The following is a 20,689-nucleotide window of genomic DNA, read 5'->3' as shown; positions in this document are numbered from 1 at the left end:
TTAAATACTGGCCTTTGTGTCTTCTCTAAATGTTTTATTTAGTTCCTAATAATAATTATCACTGCGGCGCTGAAATTTTGATGACGCAAGCGAGTCCCCTCCTACGATGGTTTAGGGAGATGGGGGACGCGCCGACAGATCAAACGTCAATGATGCACAGATCTCATATGGATAAAAAACGAATTGGTAAGCAAACCTCGTATTCATTTCATTTAATCATTATTCTACAGAAATTGTTGAATGACAGCCATTTCCCGCTATTATGGCTTCAGAATAAAGCTATTTATGGTGTCAACACGAGTCATGTCCGATAGCCAACGCTAGCAGTGAGACCACGGGTTTAGGTTTGGGCCAGAATATTGTCATGTCCCCCAATAGCTTATTCTATTGAATTTGTATATTTAAGTAGATAGGCTTATAATTACAGTTGTGCCAGTGCGCTCAAATGAAATATGTGCAATAGATATTCCTTTTTATTTAAACCGGAGGTGTTGGTTTTCATGAACTACTGTCAAACGGATAGGGCCCAGATGTTGGACATCAGTTGGAATAACAAAAAACGAAAGAAAATAAAAAAGATTGTGGTTGTCAAATTCTTGAGAATGCATTTTATTATGCAATTTGCAGATAACCACAAGACATTATTCTGAGACAATTGTGATTAATTTTCATTGCTACCATATCATAGGATTCTTATAGGTCGTTTTAAATTAAACGTCACAATAGGCTATTGTACGTTTGATTTGGCTTCTGGGGGGCAAGGACACCCCCATCTCCGCTCGAACTATTGACAACTACTATGCTTCCCGTTCTTAAATTTCATTTTTTTGTCTTTTACTTTCGGTTGTGTACACCAGCTTCATACATTGATTCTCTACAAATGCTTGTTTTGTCACTTAGAATGAAAATAGGCAAACTATTAGAATGTTTGCAACCAAGAAGTGGCGGAGCGATTTCTGCATAGGTCCCCTTTAAATAAATGTTTGGCATCCTAGCAAAGAAAACAACATAATTTAGCTTGCTTCATCAGTGATTAACCGAGGTAAAAATAAGTTTCAGGTTGGATATTCAACGGATATTCGCGCTTTCAAACCACTTGAAAGCTATTCATGAGGTTGGAAAAATTGCGCACAACATTGCACAGGTCTTATTTGACCAGCATTTTTTATTCCTAGTTGAATTAGTTAGGGAGCGTAAACAAAGTAAAAACGTTTTTTTTTTTTTAACATTCAAATGTCAATAGCTCCTTGGTCATGTGACCTACTGACGTCAAACAAGGTACACAATGTACACTCAGTGGACCTACACATTGCACAACCTTTAGTTTGTCTATTTTCATCTCACACGTTTTTACATTAATTTTAGAGCCAATCCTTATCCTGAAGTTACAGATCTTTTTTGCCAACTTCCCTTACCTACATTGTTATAACATGCCAGAGGCTGTGCACCTTGGAGACCCGCTGCGGATATGGGTACGCCCCGGCGTGAGATTTACACCCTCTCCCACAGATTTTCAAGGGCCGGGGAGAGCTCACCAGATGCCGCCGAAACCGCAACGCTTTCCAGGGCTTGGGCCCCTCTCTTGGGCGAACCCATTTCAGGGCGCCCTGCCCTTCACAAAGAAAAGAGAACTCTCCCCGAGGCACCCGCCAGCTTATCCGGAATCGGCCGCATTACCGCACTGGATGACTCGCGGCGCCCTTCTCCGCCAGTCCATGGACATTCTGAAAGTAGTTTGAGGTCAGTAGGTCACATTACCAAGGAGCTATTGAAATGATCAAGTTTGAAAAATATATGTAAAATCGTGTGTGATGAAAATGGACAAACTAGAGGGTGTGTAATATACAAGGGTATTCCCTGGACATTCTGAACCTTGTTTGAGTCCAGTAGGTCACATTACCAAGGATCTATTGAAATTAGAAACATTGAAAATTAATGTAAAATTGAGTGAGATGAAAATGGACAAACTAAAGGGTGTGCAATGTGTAGGCCCACTGAGTGTACATTCTGAACATTGTATGAAGTCAGTAGGTCACATGACCAAGGAGCTATTGAAATTAAAACATGTAAATAAATAATTTAAAATAGTGCGAGATGTAAATTGACAAAAAAAAGTGTGTGCAATGTGTATCTATGCCATCAGGTTAGCTAGAACCAGTTTTGAAACTTTTAGGAATAATGGTTAAAGATCCATTGAAATTTGAAAAATATTATTTGTCACTATTTTGACGGTCCCTAACTGCTGTTGGTGGACGTAAAGAAGACTACAGGCGAATATCCAACCTGAATCTGTATTTTCCTCGGTCAGAGATTAGGTTTTGAGAAAGAACTTGATATCTGTAAATCATCATCCTCCTGGTAAAGTTATCAGTATAGATGACAAGCAAATCAAACAATATTTGGATATACTCATCTAGTTTAACCCCAAAAGTTCGCTTGTTAACTAACTAGCTCGCTAGCTAGCCAGCCATATTGACCTGATCTGTGTTTAGCTAACCATTTTGGCATGGTCCATCAATAAATATAGACTATATTGGTATATCATGTCTGTCAGCAGCAATCACAATCTAACACTCTTAAAAACGGTTGAAAAGGGGAATCTGTTAGCGATGTTCACTTTGTAGGCTACAATGGTTGGGGGGAAAAGTACATTAGGTCTACCTACCACACTAGCTACATGTTTAGCCAACTGTACAAAGTTTCTACCTGCGGTAGCTTGCAAAGTAGACGTCAGCTAACCGTCCCATGGCAAATGCTCCCTTCTGCTGCTTGACAGGCAGACCAAAAAATATTTGAAATTAACCTAAACCATGCATACTTGTCAGGTATAGTTCACATTTATTTTATATCACTCAAATATCAAAATAATGGTAGCCAATATTGAGAGATATCGTGAAGCTACCTTAACGTATCTGAAATTACATGATCAATTGATGTTTACTAATCATGAAAAGTACGCAGTAACTTGCTGTATAACTCTGGTATAGCTAAATGTGCGCATTTGTTTTGCATGGAATAATTGGAAATGTGTAGGTCTGACAATGCTCTTCAAGGGGTGATGATATTACAGCCAAATAGTTAACATTTATTTAACAACAGCAAGCAGTTGTCAATGGTTTTAGCGGAGAAGGCAAATCGAACGGAAAACAACTTATTGTGACGTTTTGTTAAACTACCTATTGACTATAAGTATACAATATAGCAGCCTGAACGAATTTAGCGTGTATTCACTTTTGAACATCTGCCTCTTGACAGGGGTGGTAACCAGAAAAGCACAGAACATGCAATGTAGCTCAGCCTGACTTGGAAGCATGGGGATGAGGCTTGTTGAAAAGGTAAAATCATTCTGAGCATTGATATACTCTCACTTAAAATGTTTTTCTTGTCAAATTAGCTATCAAATATTATTACTGATGCACTGTGCATAATAGGCCTATCTGTATGTTTTGTAAAAGCATTTGGTCACATTATGTACAAAGATGGTAAATAAACCTGAACTTGACACAAATGAGTTCCTCTCAGAATGGCAACTGTTATTTGAACTGCCTTTGAGAGGTTGTTTTTCATTACTATAAACCAGATAGACAACAAAGCACTAACATTGATCTCGGTACCCAGAACCAAATACAGTGTACATGCTAGTCAGCTACTAAATACATTTATGTAACAGTCTGTCACAAGAGACTAATATTGACAGACAACACACCACGAACATTGATGTATATTATATCAATGGTTCCCCTATCTTTGGCAGCAAGGGCCTCAGAGCCAGAAGATGGTGATCTTCGGAGCCATATTCCTCCTGATGACCCTCCTCATCCTCTTTAGCTCCAACAGCGGCAACGACATCAGTCCCTTCTACAGTCCCTTCCGGGCGTCCTCGCCTCATCACCCCATCAAGGTCACTGACCTCAAGAAATGGGCAGGGAAGGAGGGCTATGTGGCTGTCTATGGAAACAAGGTAATTTACACTCAGGGTTTGAATTACAGAGACCATCTATGGAACCTCTATTTAATCCAGGAGACGTGGTCAAGAAGGCTACATCTTGTATAAAAACAACATTAAAGTCATGGGTTAATATGAACCCTGTTCTCACACTTGCGGGGTTAAGTTAAAGTAGTGCCAAAAATGCTTAGCACTGGCTAAATTTTTCGGTGGATTATAGATATATAGTCTCTACCACATGATCCATAGATCCATAAATCAAATGTATTTATATAGCCCTTCGTACATCAGCTGATATCTCAAAGTGCTGTACAGAAACCCAGCCTAAAACCCCAAACAGCAAGCAATGCAGGTGTAGAAGCACGGTGGCTAGGAAAAACTCCCTAGAAAGGCCAAAACCTAGGAAGAAACCTAGAGAGGAACCAGGCTATGTGGGATGGCCAGTCCTCTTCTGGCTGTGCCGGGTGGAGATTATAACAGAACATGGCCAAGATGTTCAAATGTTCATAAATGACCAGCATGGTCCAATAATAATAAGGCAGAACAGTTGAAACTGGAGCAGCAGCACAGCCAGGTGGACTGGGGACAGCAAGGAGTCATCATGTCAGGTAGTCCTGAGGCATGGTCCTAGGGCTCAGGTCCTCCAAGAGAGAGAAAGAAAGAGAGAATTAGAGAGAGCACACTTAAATTCACACAGGACACCGAATAGGACAGGAGAAGTACTCCAGATATAACAAACTGACCCTAGCCCCCCGACACAAACTACTGCAGCATAAATACTGGAGAAACAATAATGCATAGCCCAAAAACAGACACAAATGCATTTTAAGAACAACTCAAGTCCAAATTGAGTAAAAAACTGTTGCACAGTTTCATACAGCTGTATTAATATAGCTGTTTTCTGTATGATTGGTGAGCTTTAGTTTTGAACTACTATTTAACTTCCACAGAATTTTTAGAGAGAAAGAGAACACAGGGAGACGAACACCTACCTAGAGGTGACAGCATCCCCTCCCCAATATGCCCCCTTAGACACAACTATGACAAAGCAACCAACAAAAGCGGGTCACAACTCCTGCAGCTCTGTCGCAAGCTGGGTCTGTACATAGTCAATGGCAGGCTTTGAGGGGACTTCTGTGGTGCACCTACAGTTGAAGTTGGAAGTTTACATACACTTAGGTTGGAGTCATTAAAACTCGTTTTTCAACCACTCCACAAATTTCTTGTTAACTACAGTTTTGGCAAGTCGGTTAGGACATCTACTTTGTGCATGACACAAGTCATTTTTACAACAAAAGGTTTACAGACAGATTATTTCACTTATAATTTACTGTATCAGAATTCCAGTGGATCAGAAGTTTACATACACAAAGTTGACTGTGCCGTTAAACAGCTTGGAAAATTCCAGAAAATGTCATGGCTTAAGAAGCTTCTAAATTGACTCATTTTTATTTTATTTTTTAATTTCACTTTTATTTAACCAGGTAAGCTAGTTGAGAACAAGTTCTCATTTACAACTGCGACCTGGCCAAGATAAAGCATAGCAGTTCGACACATAGAACAACACAGAGTTACACATGGAATGAACAAAACATACAGTCAATAATACCGTAGAAAAAAAGAAAACAAAGTCTATATACAGTGATTGCAAATAAGAAAGTTAAGGCAATAAATAGGCCAGGGTGGCGAAGTAATTACGATATGACAATTAAACACTGGAAGGGTAGATGTGCAAAAGATGGATGTGCAAGTAGAGATACTATGGTGCAAAAGGAGCAAAATAAATAAATACAGTATGGGAATGAGGTAGATAGATGGGCTGTATACAGATGGGCTATGAACAGGTGCAGTGACCTGTGAGCTGCCTTGACAGCTGGTTCTTAAAGCTTGTGAGGGAGATGGGAATCTCCAGCTTCAGTGATTTTTGCAGTTCTTTCCAGTCAGTGGCAGCAGGGAACTGGAAGGAAAGGCGACCAAAGGAGGAATTGGCTTTGGGGGTGACCAGTGAGATATACCTGCTGGAGCGTGTGCTATGAGTGGGTGCTGCAATGGTGACCAGGGAGCTGAGATAGGACGGGGCTTTACCTAGCAGAGACTTATAGAAAACCTGTAGCCAGTGGGTTTGGTGACGAGTATAAAGCGAGGGCCAGCCAACGAGAGCGTACAGGTCGCAGTGGTGGGTAGTATATGGGGCCTTGGTGACAAAACGGATGGCACTGTGATAGACTACAACCAGTTTGCTGAGTAGAGTGTTGGTGGCTATTTTATAGATGACATCGCCGAAGTCAAGGATCGGTAGGATGGTCAGTTTTACGAGGGTATGTTTGGCAGCATGAGTGAAGGAGACTTTGTTGCGAAATAGGAAGCAGATTCTAGATTTAATTTTTGATTGGAGATGCTTAATGTGAGTCTGGAAGGAGAGTTTACAGTCAAGCCAGACACCTAGGTATTTGTAGTTATCCACGTATTCTAAGTCAGAGCCGTCCAGAGTAGGGATGCTGGATGGTGCGGGCAATGATCGGTTGAATAGCATGCATTTAGTTTTATTTGCGTTTAAGAGCAGTTGGAGGCCACGGAAGGAGAGTTGTATGGCATTGAAGCTCGTCTGGAGGTTAGTTAACCTCTCTAGGGTAGGGGGCAGCATTCAGAATTTTGGATGAAAAGCATGCCCAAATTAAACGGCCTGCTACTCGGGCCCAGAATATATGATATGCATATAACTGATAGATTTTGATAGAAAACACTAAAGTTTCCAAAACTGTAAAGTTAAAATAGTGTCTGTGAGTATAACAGAATTGATTTAGCCTGTGAAAACCTGAGAAAAATCCATTCAGGAAGTAGTTTTTGTTTTGTTTTTGTAGTTTTCTATTCAATGCCATTTTTTTGTAGTTTTCTATTCAATCCATTGACTTAGGACTCAATTTGCTGTTCCTATGCCTTCCACTGTTGACATCTAGTCTTTAGAAATCGTTTCAGGCTTGTATTCTTATAAATGAGAGAGTAAGACCAGTCTGAAGGAGTGGACCCTAATGCAACGCAGAGTTTTTTTCGGGCTCATGTGCATTTCTTGTTTACGTTTTATATTGACAACGTTATAGTCCGGTTGAAATATTATAGATCATTTAGGCTAAAAAACAACCTGAGGATTGAATATAAACATCGTTTGACATGTTTCTATGAACTTTACAGATACAATTTGGATTTTCTTGTCTGATTGTTTTGACTGAGTTTGAGCCTGTGGATTACTGAAGAAAACGTGCTAACAAAACGGAGGTTTTTAGATATAAAGAGACTTCATCGAACAAAAGGAACATTTATTGAGTAAATTAATGTCTTCTGATTACCGCCATATGAAGATCATCAAAGGTAAGGGATTCGTTTTATCTCTATTTCTGAGTTTTGTAACGCTTCTGCTTGGCTGGTTACTGTTTGTAATAATTTGTCAACTGGGCTATGTTCTGGGCTAGGTATGTTCTGGGCTAGGTATGCTTTCGCCGAAAAGCATTTTATAAATATGACACTGTGGTTGGTTTAACAAGAAGTTAATCTTTAAACCTATGTAAAATATGTTTTGTTTTCTGAATTTTTATAATGAGCATTTCTGTAATTAAATTTGGCGCTCTGCAACCTAACTGGATGTTGGCCAGATGGGACGCTAGCGTCCCACATACCCTAGAGAGGTTAACACAGTGTCCAAAGAAGGGCCAGAAGTATACAGAATGGTGTCGTCTGCGTAGAGGTGGATTAGAGAATCACCAGCAGCAAGAGCGACATCATTGATGTATACAGAGAAGAGAGTCAGCCCGGAAATTTAACCCTGTGGCACCCCCATAGAGACTGCCAGAGGTCCGGACAACAAGCCCTCCGATTTGACACACTGAGCTCTATCAGAGAAGTAGTTGGTGAACCAGGCGAGGCAATCATTTGAGAAACCAAGGCTGTTGAGTCTGCCAATAAGAATGTGGTGATTGACAGAGCCTTGGCCAGGTCGATGAATACAGCTGCACAGTAATGTCTCTTATCGATGGTGGTTATGATATCGTTTAGAACCTTGAGCGTGGCTGAGGTGCACCCATGACCAGCTTGGAAACCAGATTGCATAGCGGAGAAGGTACGATGTGATTCAAAATGGTCAGTAATCTGTTTGTTAACTTGGCTTTCGAAAACCTTAGAGATGCAGGGTAGGATAGATTTAGGTCTGTAGCAGTTTGGGTCTAGAGTGTCTCCCCCTTTGAAGAGGGGGATGACCGCGGCAGCTTTCCAATCTTTGGGAATCTCATACGATACGAAAGAGTAATATGGGTTGCTATCTGGATATGGGTGAAGGAGAAATGGTGGGGGCTTGGGCGGGTTGCTGTGGAGGGTGCCGGGCAGTTGACCGGGGTAGGGGTAGCCAGGTGGAAAGCGTGGCCAGCTGTAGAGAAATGCTTATTGAAATTCTCAATTATTGTGGATTTGTCCGTTGTATCAGTGTTTCCTAGCCTCAGAGCAGTGGGTGGCTGGGAGGAGGTGCTCTTATTCTCCATGGACTTTAGTGTCCCGGAACTTTTTTGAGTTTGTACTGCAGGATGCACATTTCTGTTTAAAAAACCTAGCCTTAGCTGTGTAAACACAATGGGACCATGCAGCCGTCATACCGCTCAGGAAGGAGACATGTTCTGTCTCCTAGAGATGATCGTACTTTATTGTGAAAAGTGTAAATCAATCCCAGAACAACAGCAAAGGACCTTGTGAAGCTGCTGGAGGAAACGGGTACAAAAGTATCTATATCCACAGTAAAACGAGTCCTATATCATAATAACTTGAAAGGCCACTCAGCAAGGAAGAAGCCACTGCCCCAAACCGCCATTAAAAAAAACAGACTACGGTTTGCAACTGCACATGGGGACAAACATTGTACATTTTGGAGAAATATACTCTCGTCTGGTGAAACAAAAATAGAACTGTTTGGCCATAATAACCATCGTTATGTTTGGAGGAAAAAGGGGGAGGCATGCAAGCCCGAAGAACACCATATTAACCGTGAAGCACGAGGGTGGCAGCATCATGTTGTGGGGGTGCTCTGCTGCAGGAGGGACAGGTTCACTTGACAAAATAGATGGCATCATGAGGAGGGACAATTATGTGGATATAGTGAAGCAACATCAAGACATCAGTCAGGAAGTTAAAGCTTGGTCACAAATGTGTCTTCCAAATGGACATTAACCCCAAGCATACTTCCAAAGTTGTGGCAAAATGGCTTAAGGACAACAAAGTCAAGGTTCTGGAGCGGCCATCACAAAGCCCTGACCTCAGTCCTATAGAAAATTTGTGGGCAGAACTGAAAAAGCATGTGCGAGCAAGGAGGCCTACAAACCTGACTCAGTTACACCAGCTCTGTCAGGAGGAATGGGCCAAAATTCACCCAACTTATTGTGGGAAGCTTGTGCAAGGCTACCCAAAACGTTTGACCCATGTTAAACAATTTAAAGGCAATGCTGCCAAATACTAATTGAGTGTATGTAAACGTATGACACACTGGGAATGTGATGAAAGAAATAAAAGCTGAAATAAATCACTTTCTCCAATTATTCTAACATTTCACATTCTTAAAATAAACTGGTGATCCCAACTGACCTCATACAGGACATTTTTACTAGGATTAAATGTCAGGAATTGTGAAAAACTTGAGTTTAAATATATTTGGTTAAGGTTTATGTAAACTTCCGACTTCAACTGTATAGCTCATCTCTTGGCGGTAGTACACTACTTTATCACCGATTTCAACCCAGAGTCAGCCCGCTGACACACCTATCAAATCACAATATATAGTTGAACAAAGCAATACTCAACTAGGGCCAGATGGATTAACAGGATGTGTACTCTGAGCATGCGCTGACCAACTGGAAAGTGTCTTCACTGATGTTTTCAACCTGTCCCTGACCGAGTCTGTAATACGAACATGTTTCAAGCAGACCACCATAGTTCCTGTGCCAAAGAACACCAAGGTAACCTGCCTAAATGACTACCGACCTGTAGCACTCACGTCTGTAGCCATGAAGTGCTTTGAAAGGCAGATCATGGCTCACATCAACGGCATTATCCCAGAAACCCTGGACCCAGTCCAATTTGCATACCGCCCCTGCAGATCCACAGATGATGCAATCTCTATTGCACTCCACACTGCCCTTTACCACTTGGACAGAAGGAACACCTGCGTGAGAATGCTATTCATTGGCTACAGCTCAGTGTTCAAGACCATTGTGCCATCAAAGCTCATCCCTAAGCTAAGGACCCTGGGACTAAACACGTCACTCTACAACTGGATCCTGGACTTCCTGACAGGCCACTCCTAGTTGGTAAGGGTTGGCAACGGCACATCTGCCACGCTAATCCTCAACGCAGGGGCCCCTCAGTGGTGCGTGCTCAGTCCTGTCCTGTACTCCTTGTTGGTAAGGGTTGGCAGTCCTGTCCTGTACTCCTTGTTCACTCATGACTGCATGGCCAAGCACGACTCCAACAATATCATTAAGTTTGCTGACGACACAACAGTGGTAGGCCTGATCACCGACAACGATGAGACAGCCTATAGGGAGGTCAGAGACCTGGCAGTGTGGTGCCAGAATAACAATCTCTCCCTCAACGTGATCTAGACAAAGGAGATTATTGTGGACTACAGGAAAAGGAGGACCGAGCACACCCCCATTCTCATCAACGGGGCTGTAGTGGAGCAGGTTGAGAGCTTCAAGTTCCTTGGTGTCCACATTACCAACAAACTATCATGGTCCAAACACACCAAGACAGTCGTGAAGAGGGCATGACAGGGTAGTGCGTATGGCCCAGTACATCACTGGGGCCAAGCTTCCTGCCATCCAGGACCTATATACCAGTCGGTGTCAGATGAAGACCCAAACAATTGCCATAGACTCCAGTCACTCTAGTCATAGACTGTTCTCTCCCTCTCTGCTACCACATGGCAAGTGGTACCGGAGCGCCAAGTCTAGGTTCAAAAGGCTTCTTAACAGCTTCTACCCCCAGCCATAAGACTCCTGAACAGCTAATCAAATGGCTCCCTGGACTATTTGCATCCCCCCCTCATTGATAGACTTAAAGGGGCAATCTGTAGTTGCTTCAACTATTTTTGGACTTATAAATTATATATACTGTATAATACCAGTCAAAAGTTTGGACTCTACTCATTCAAGGGTTTTCATTTATTTTTTACTATTTTCTACATTGTAGAATAAACTATGAAATGGAGGAATCATGTTGTAACCAAAAAAGTGTTAAACAAATCATAATATATTTTAGATTCCTCTATGTAGCCACCCTTTGCCTTGATGACAGCTTTGCACACTCTTGGCAAAGCATGCAATTCCATTAGCGCAGCATTTATTTTTCAACTGGAATCAATGAGACCAGTCAGTCCTCCATGACAACAAAATCATAAACAACAGAGTAGGGCTGGCTGGTCCTTAGTTTTGGGGTCATGCTCAGGTAAAATTAATCGTATTATTATATGTAGTAGAAAGCGATGGGTTAGAAGAAGCCTACATAACCAACCCATGAAGTAAAATTTTACATCCATATATGACCAGCTATGTAAACTTTAACATTGATTTATCCTGCAATAGATGTTGTTAAATTGGTAACATACATTTTTGTTTTCTTCTAATGCCTCTTAAGGGGAAAGTAAGCTAAAAGTAACAGAATGTAACCAGATTACGTTACTAAGTTTGGGAAATCCAAAAGTTTCGTTACCAATTCCAATTTTGGACAGGTAACTAACGGATTACATTTATAAAGTAATCTACCCAACCCTGCTTGGGGGTATGATGTTTGTCCGTCTTTCTTACTCATTATTCACAATTCATTCATGATTATCCGTAATGTTAGAATCCACATTATTGTAGAAGGGTTTAGAAACATATTATATTCTTATTGACAATAAGTGACTCAAATGGCACAATATATTATTTACCAATCATTTCTTTTGGGCACAAAATAATCTAAAACACAAGCAGAAAACAAATCCAACAAATGTGTAGAATCACAAACTTGATGTAGTCATTGCGTGTTATGAATATGGGACCAAATACTTAACTTTTGGCTACTTTAATAAGCATATAAATGAATTTGTCCCAATACTTTGGGTGTCCTAAAAAGGGGTGGATTATGTACAAAAAGTGCTGTAATTTCTAAACTTTTTTAAAAATTAAAGCTGACAGTCTGCATTTTAACCCCATTGTCATTGTATCGTTTCAATGGGCTTGAGTACAAAGCCAAAACAAAAAAAAATGTCACTGTCCCAATACTTTGAGCTCACTGTATATTATATACTGTATATATTTTCTCAGTTGTTGTTTCTGCATTCCCTCTCCAGAGTCTGACCCTGCACTGCCACCACTGTGCCCTGGTGACCAGCTCCAGCCACGTGCTGGGCAGCGGGGCCGGACCGGACATCGACCGCGCCCAGTGTGTGATCCGCATGAATGACGCCCCCCTGTCGGGGTTTGAACGTGACGTGGGGAGCCGGACCACCCTCAGGGTGGTGGCTCACTCGAGTGTGTTCAGGGTGGTTCGACGGCCAGCTGAGTTTCTCAACCTCACGGATCAGCAGGCAAGTTCTGCAGTCATATTCTGGGGACCACCCACCAAGATTGGTAGAGAGGCTAAAGGAACACTGTACCGTCTGATCCAGAGAGTCAGCATGACCTACAGTAACCTGTCCAGCTTTACCATCACGCCCAGCAAGATGCACAAGTTTGATACACTGTTTCAGAAGGAGACAGGGCGAGACAGGTGGGTAGAATGAAGGAAAGCTGTTATGGTGAAAGAACAATGGGGATAATGCAGAAATCTGTACAAATTCAATATATAATTACCAATCTATTTTGGCACTAATATCGATCGATAATGATGAGCACAATGTGGGGATTTTCCTGGCATCTAATGATAGACATTTCTATCAACCTCTAAATGCTATTTTTGTTAACGTTTTATTCTACGGTTTCCTTCCACAGAGCAAAGTCTCAGTCCTGGTTGAGCACTGGCTGGTTCACAATGGTGATTGCGATAGAGAAGTGTGACAATATTAAAGTGTACGGGATGGTTCCGCCCAGTCACTGTGGGTGAGTATGAACTAATGAACAATGTTACACATAAGAAGAGGATGAATCAATGATAGTGATCTATCAAGCACTTAAATCTACCAGGCTATTACATTGTGTGTGTAATCATAAATTAGTAGTAAGCAATTAATCTATACTGATTATTTTGGAACCATTGTCTCCAACTGACAGGATTGCTTTCATATAAACAACAGAACATTGTATATTATGGTTGTCTCTGAAAGAAGCCAGACGAAGATCTTTGGGTTGGAATGTTGCACTTTAAAACAGCAGGGGGAGAATTTGTCTATGAAGGAGCCGTAGGGTTATTGCTACCCAACATATGCTGGTTGTCAACGTAATCATTTGTAATGCCTCTTTTTCCAGAAAAAAGCCCCAGCCCAAGAAGATGCCTTACCACTACTATAAACCCAGAGGCACAGATGAGTGTGTGACCTACCTGCAAAATGAGAGGGGTCGGAAGGGCCCCCACCATCGCTTCATCACAGAGAAACAGGTGTTTGCACGCTGGGCCAAGCAGTATAACATCACCTTCGCTCACCCAACATGGTGAGATGACTGGTTCCTTCAACAAAGTTAGCCCAAGGTATGAGAGAGGTGACGCACACATCTGGACCAGGGTCCTGGACAGTGCACGAATACCCTTTTCACACTACTGGACCAAACTGAGCTGAGCCTAGCTGTATTGGCCTGGTTGGGCATCTACCATACAGTAGTTGCTGGAACTGTGATGTAAAGGACAACGTGAAAAGAAAATATCAGAGCCAGCACGTGTATGGTTCAGATCGGCCCTATTATGTCAATCGGGCAATAAGTTGAATATATTTTATTATTCTTATAGAACTACACATTTCTGTGTCCCCTTCTCCGAATGGCAGCCATTTCTGTAGCTCTGTGATGAACCTGAGCTTAGTTTGTAAACATTAATATACATTCTGAATGGGCTTCTTTTTTTTTTACAGTGCAAAATCAAAATTTTATGGGATTTTGTAAATACGGTATTTCCTGTGTTTGGCAAGGAAGTTTGAAGAGGGCAACTGCAAAAATATTTATTGTAAATAAACAAATTAATTGATATTTAAATATGTATTTTTACATGTTTATAATGCTTTTGTTAAATGTCCTCAAAAGTACTCACATAACAAGATAATGTCAACTTTACGAATTGAGGGAAGATTGTATTATTCAAGAAGTTTTAAAGGGGAAATCTGCAGTAGCTACATCAATTTGAACTTGAGGAATATAAATTAAATGCCTCATGAGCTTTGTTCAACTTTCTTACCCCATCAGAACTGAAAATATAAACTTGTTTTACTCTAATGGTTGTAAACAAATACTGTATAACCTCAAAGCAAAAACTATCATTTTTATATAGTTTTCAGTCCTTGCATCCATAGCTCTATGAATGAGTGGTTACATTTCTCCGTCCCATAGTGAAACAGTGAGAGTACACTTGTTTCAACGCTTTAAAGGAATTCATTTGAGACCTTTATATGCTTACAGACAGTATGGCTAAAGTTAACAGTGACATGTTGTTTGTAGCATTACCGTATCCAATCTAACCTTTAATGGCTCAGTGTTAATATACCAACATCAGAACACAAGCTTACATTTATAGCGCTGTAGGTTGGCCCGTGCCAAGCCAGTGGATTCACACCATGCCTGTTGAATGTAGGGGTGTGTGAGCTTCCGTAAGGCATTCACACAAATGTGCTGTATTAGATACCAAGTAGTTTTATCCTGTCTAACCACGACATGGACGAACGTTGCCTCGTCATCATGATTGACCCTTTACCTCTGACATCCTGAGGCGTGCAGAGGTTTGAGTTTGAATAATTCAAACTAATGTATTGCGGTATTCATTAGCATCACTGAACAGAATGTATTGCATTATTTATTGTTAGCATTGTGTTCAGCAACTTATTCTTCATGTATGTTCTGTAATGCGTCTTGAGAACAAATGACAAACTGATGCATATAAATGACTTAATTCACCTGGAATCCTATACAGAGGGGATAGTAGAAACAGAGCAAAGCTAGCGTTAGCTTTAACTAGCAAAATGCTACCAAAGAGAGAGGATATAAATAAGGAAACACCAAGAATGAGGTCTCATGGCCAAGACACTAGGTTCTTCTTCACTTGTGCTGTGATCTCTTAACCTTGAATAAGTAAAAAAACAGCACAGAATAATCCCAGCAATGTCCATTCATTCGAACCCAGAAGTATTTAAATATTAAATTGACTCCTGGGTCAGTTAGCTTCACCCAGTTCCCTAAAAAAGTGAATTATTTTTTAGATCCTTTAGTCTTCCTCTTAGTGATGGTTTGTCAGTAGCCACTTCCTGTTATGAACCATTCGACTTGTCTGGAAATGCGGCTGTGATTTTCTGCCTCAGGCTGGACATGGAGATCAGGATGGCCTCCTGTGGAAGACATGATCAGAGCAACAGAATATAGACTGGTCAGATTGAACTCCCAGCCAATATGACAGATTAAGGGCCCTGAGATTTTCCTTCACCAAGTAGGGGCACCTGTCAAACTCATTAAACGGAGGGTTGAGTGTCTGGGAGTTTCGCTGCACCCTTGTACTTGATTGATGAATTAAGTTCACTAATTAGTAAGGAACTCAGCTCACCTGATTGTCTAAGGCTTAATTTAAACAAAAAAAACAAAAACCCGCAGACACTCAGGCCTCTGTGGAATGGGTTTGAGATCCTCGATGTAGGGAAACCATGTTCCATTGTCAGAGTCGTTACTGGTCAGGGAATAACTCTGACCTACAGCAGACATGTGAACGACAGTTCGCTATACTCTGTCTTCCCCTGCTACACACTCACCTCTGTGCGGATGGTTCTGCTGCCCTGGTTGGGGCAGGTGTTGAGGTACAGGTCAAATAGGACACCGGGGTCCGTCACCTCCAGGTTCTGATCAGCGTCCACACTGGCCTCCAAGCCCTGCAGACCACCAAACACAACCAACATGTGCCTGGAGAGTGAGAACAGAATAAAGTTTCAGGCCATATATAATCTCAGCTAACCCAGAATTAAAGTCTTGCATTATTGGTCAGCTGCTCGATTAAATTCTGGGTCCTTACATGTTAAGAGAAGGGATTAAGAGATGCTAGAACAAGGAACTCCACCCTCTATCTTTGCTAGTTACGTACAAGTCTATGTCCCCTACTCTTCTGAAATTCTAAAGATGCCAACGCCTGCGACATTGTGATATGTCAAAATAACCAGTGATGAAAAACCCAAAAATCAGATCTACTGCTGCTCATTATCCCACGCATTCCCCACAGACTCTACGGTACCAGTTGTTGACGTAGATCTGTCCACGAGAGATTCAGTCATACACAACGAAGTTATGTAACACATGTAAACAGGTCTTCCACCAGACCTTCTTGCCCTCATACTCTGAACTTACTTGAATGGAGAAAGAGAAGTTTTGTCAACATCACTGCCTTTCTCAGATGTTCCAATGGTCAAATCATAGCCCTCTTTATGTGGACACTCAGTGAACACATTACCTGCAATCCAAATCAACACTTGGTAAATTGAGATTAGTCAAATTGAATGAAACTCTCAACCTCACGAAATTGAAAATAATGGCTCCAGTTGTGGAAGATACAGTGCCTTGCGAAAGTATTCGCCCCCCTTGAACTTTGCGACCTTTTGCTACATTTCAGGCTTCAAACATAAAGATATAAAACTGTATTTTTTTGTGATGAATCAACAACAAGTGGGACACAATCATGAAGTGGAACGACATTTATTGGATATTTCAAACTTTGTTAACAAATCAAAAACTGAAAAATTGGGCGTGCAAAATTATTCAGCCCCTTTACTTTCAGTGCAGCAAACTCTCTCCAGAAGTTCAGGGAGGATCTCTGAATGATCCAATGTTGAACTAAATGACTAATGATGATAAATACAATCCACCTGTGTGTAATCAAGTCTCCGTATAAATGCACCTGCACTGTGATAGTCTCAGAGGTCCATTAAAAGCGCAGAGAGCATCATGAAGAACAAGGAACACACCAGGCAGGTCCGAGATACTGTTGTGAAGAAGTTTAAAGCCGGATTTGGATACAAAAAGATTTCCCAAGCTTTAAACATCCCAAGGAGCACTGTGCAAGCGATAATATTGAAATGGAAGGAGTATCAGACCACTGCAAATCTACCAAGACCTGGCCGTCCCTCTAAACTTTCAGGTCAAACAAGGAGAAGACTGATCAGAGATGCAGCCAAGAGGCCCATGATCACTCTGGATGAACTGCAGAGATCTACAGCTGAGGTGGGAGACTCTGTCCATAGGACAACAATCAGTCGTATATTGCACAAATCTGAGTGGCAAGAAGAAAGCCATTTCTTAAAGATATCCATAAAAAGTGTTGTTTAAAGATTGCCACAAGCCACCTGGGAGACACACCAAACATGTGGAAGAAGGTGCTCTGGTCAGATGAATCCAAAATTGAACTTTTTGGCAACAATGCAAAACGTTATGTTTGGCGTAAAAGCAACACAGCTGATCACCCTGAACACACCATCCCCACTGTCAAACATGGTGGTGGCAGCATCATGGTTTGGGCCTGCTTTTCTTCAGCAGGGACAGGGAAGATGGTTAAAATTGATGGGAAGATGGATGGAGCCAAATACAGGACCATTCTGGAAGAAAACCTGATGGAGTCTGCAAAAGACCTGAGACTGGGACAGAGATTTGTCTTCCAACAAGACAATGATCCAAAACAAAAAGCAAAATCTACAATGGAATGGTTCAAAAATAAACATATCCAGGTGTTAGAATGGCCAAGTCAAAGTCCAGACCTGAATCCAATCGAGAATCTGTGGAAAGAACTGAAAACTGCTGTTCACAAATGCTCTAGATCCAACCTCACTGAGCTCGAGCTGTTTTGCAAGGAGGAATGGGAAAAAATTTCAGTGTCTCGATGTGCAAAACTGATAGAGACATACCCCAAGCGACTTACAGCTGTAATCGCAGCAAAAGGTGGCGCTACAAAGTATTAACTTAAGGGGGCTGAATAATTTTGCACGCCCAATTTTTCAGTTTTGATTTGTTAAAAAAGTTTGAAATATCCAATAAATGTCGTTCCACTTCATGATTGTGTCCCACTTGTTGATTCTTCACAAAAAAATACAGTTTTATATCTTTATGTTTGAAGCCTGAAATGTGGCAAAAGGTCGCAAAGTTCAAGGGGGCCGAATACTTTCGCAAGGCACTGTATGTAAATAATACACCTACTTAGACTTGAGGCCAGGCGAACACTGTAGCCCCAGTACAGACCTCCCTCTGTTCGCGGCTTGTGAGGCGCCACCACCACCCCTTTGTGTAGTCTTCCATCTGTGTAAACACACATACACAAAATACTGAGCAACTATGAGTGAAGCATCATATTTGTATGTGAATAGCTGAAACGTACTTCTCAGAAGCACCTATTCATGGAATCAAAGATAAGCGGAGTTGGATGGACAGATGTGGACCGACCTTTATTCTGGATCTTGTTCATGTGGACAGTGACTCTGAGACCAGACTGTAGCTGCTTATCTATCTGCACCTCCTAAAAGTAGCAGAAAAATAAATCAATCCTCTACTACATCCTGCTGCTGTTGGGGTTCAATGTCAGCACACAACTTTCTCGGTCCGTTGACCTATGGTTCTTCTTATGGCATATTACCGAACTTTATCATCATATCGAGACATCTACTCACCTTCCACATTCCACAGTTGACCAAGGAGCCTTTTCCTGGTTTGCTAGGCCGATCGAGGACCACCCCCTCCCGGTACTCACACTCATCATCCTTCCTCATGTGGTGAGGGCTGTCCAGAGGGTTGAGCAAGCCTTAATGGGAAGGCACCAACACACGGTTAGGGCAAATATGGCTGTACTAGAACATTCATTATAATGTTTACACCATGACATCTGTTCATATATGGTTGGGAAAACCAGGAATGGAGGTGGAGTTTTCAGCTACTCACTCACCGGCATACTGTAAATCTTTATGCATTGGGAAGAATGATTTGCGCAGGTACCTTGGAAAATAATACAAAGGGAAGAGGATTCAAACCATAGTCAAAGACAGCAGCTGCGTTTGACTTAGTCTGTTATAAGTCAATGTAGTACTTACTGTGGGCATTCCAAGAACTGGAGGATTCTAGCCAGTTGAATGCTGGCTTGACCCTTCTTGCCGACACCATTGAATTCTCCCTCAACAGTCCTGGGAAATAAAACATTGTGGATCAGTATAATTATACTGCCACTGTCAAGACCTAACATCTAAAACAGCATCAAATTACTAAAGACATGAGCCTAAAATAAGATGCACAGAAACAGAGGTCTTACTTGACATCCTCATCTTGTTCGTCAAATACGATGATCTCGTCGACACAGAACACGACGCAGGCTCTGGCTATCTGTCCAGCCAGGTATGTGCGGAGTTCTGTAGACTGGGCATTGTCCAGGACAGAACCAGGCAAGGCCACGCTCACTGTGTACGACCGTCCTATGGTTGCAGATGCGGGAGTCAAAATCATACATTATTTTATTCTTAGGCATTTTTTAAAGATAGAGGGATCATAGTGGAATAACCAGTGGGATGAAAACCGAATCAATATTACCTGATTGGTTTTCCCTCTGACTCTGCTGCAGTGCTGCCTCAGTCTTCTCCTCCTCCTCTTGCTTCTGCTTGTCAAGTTGTTGAATCAGCTTGGATTCTTTGATTTGCTTCTTGATCTCTTTTCCTATTATTCAAGGAAAAACATGAGCTGGATTCACAAATCAACAAGTAGTAGGAAAGGAAGTCAAGGTGGTTACCTAGTCAGTTGCACAACTGAACACATTCAACTGAAATGTGTATTCGGCATTTAACCCAACCTCTGAATCAGAGAGATGCGGGAGCTGCCTGAATCGACATTCACGTCATCGGCACCCCAACGGCAGATTTTGCCACCTTGCCAACTCGGGGATTCGAACCAGCGACCTTTCGGTTACCGTTAGGCTAAGATACTAAGCAGTGTACACTTAGCCTATACATAGGCACATGGCAATAATTTCCATTTCATGTCTTGAGAGTCTGCTTATATACACGGTTGTGATTTCTGATGTAGTACAAGACTGAACTCAATCCCAACTGGGGTCAGATAACATGTCTGTAAAAGTGCGCATGCCCCGATAATCAACCATAGCGATTAGTTTGGCAAGTTTTTAATAATAATAAAGTAGGATGAAGGATGCTTACGTTCCGCTTTCCATTTCTTCCAATCTACTCTGTCCTCGCCCTGTAAAACATGAACATATACACACCATGTTAGTTAGCATTATGCTAGCTGGCGAACCGATGTAAAATTACGGTCGTTTAACGTAAAAAAATCACTAAAATCTCAAGATGTGACACGAATTGCCTCTTTTAGACATCAGAAGACAACGTATGACGTCCCAGTTTAAAATACCTGAGAAGAGGACAATTTGGGCTTTTTCGATGCAACGCTGTCCGTCATCTTTCCCTGCAACCAACACGTGAAAACAGAAACTTCCGGTTCGCATAATACATTTTCAAAATAAAAGTAATCTACCAGCCTTAAATCAAACATGATTGCTCTAAACATGTCATTTACACAA

At 41.6% G+C, this 20,689-nt stretch overlaps 2 protein-coding genes across 5 annotated transcripts; one reads left to right on the top strand and one right to left on the bottom strand.

Annotated features, from left to right (window-relative positions):
• The first annotated feature begins 23 nt into the window (after positions 1-23).
• st6galnac6 (ST6 (alpha-N-acetyl-neuraminyl-2,3-beta-galactosyl-1,3)-N-acetylgalactosaminide alpha-2,6-sialyltransferase 6) lies at positions 24-14,376 on the top strand. Of its 4 annotated transcripts, none has more exons than XM_064943240.1 (6): positions 24-186; positions 3,256-3,335; positions 3,755-3,961; positions 12,309-12,727; positions 12,949-13,056; positions 13,423-14,376. In XM_064943240.1, exons 2-6 carry the CDS (start codon positions 3,312-3,314, stop codon positions 13,607-13,609), a joined length of 945 nt encoding a protein of 314 aa, XP_064799312.1. In that variant the 5' UTR covers positions 24-186; positions 3,256-3,311; the 3' UTR covers positions 13,610-14,376. The 4 variants fall into 4 exon arrangements, with proteins under 4 accessions (XP_064799312.1, XP_064799311.1, XP_064799314.1 ...); XM_064943239.1 differs by lacking the exon at positions 24-186 and adding an exon at positions 2,235-2,358; XM_064943242.1 differs by lacking the exon at positions 24-186 and adding an exon at positions 2,251-2,303.
• Positions 14,377-14,937: 561 nt separating this feature from the next.
• spout1 (SPOUT domain containing methyltransferase 1) lies at positions 14,938-20,594 on the bottom strand. Its single transcript, XM_064943236.1, has 12 exons — positions 20,521-20,594; positions 20,310-20,349; positions 19,690-19,812; positions 19,415-19,574; positions 19,200-19,289; positions 19,055-19,104; positions 18,783-18,913; positions 18,559-18,631; positions 18,316-18,414; positions 16,480-16,582; positions 15,894-16,041; positions 14,938-15,479 (listed from the first exon to the last, which is right to left on the bottom strand). Exons 1-12 carry the CDS (start codon positions 20,566-20,568, stop codon positions 15,402-15,404), a joined length of 1,143 nt encoding a protein of 380 aa, XP_064799308.1. The 5' UTR covers positions 20,569-20,594; the 3' UTR covers positions 14,938-15,401.
• Between the last annotated feature and the right edge of the window lie 95 nt (positions 20,595-20,689).

The sequence above is a fragment of the Oncorhynchus masou genome, chromosome 28, assembly GCF_036934945.1.
Source record: "Oncorhynchus masou masou isolate Uvic2021 chromosome 28, UVic_Omas_1.1, whole genome shotgun sequence".
Lineage (NCBI taxonomy): Eukaryota > Metazoa > Chordata > Actinopteri > Salmoniformes > Salmonidae > Oncorhynchus > Oncorhynchus masou.
The sequence above is the reverse complement of the archived record's forward strand: the minus strand, read 5'-3'. Positions and strand labels throughout refer to the sequence as shown.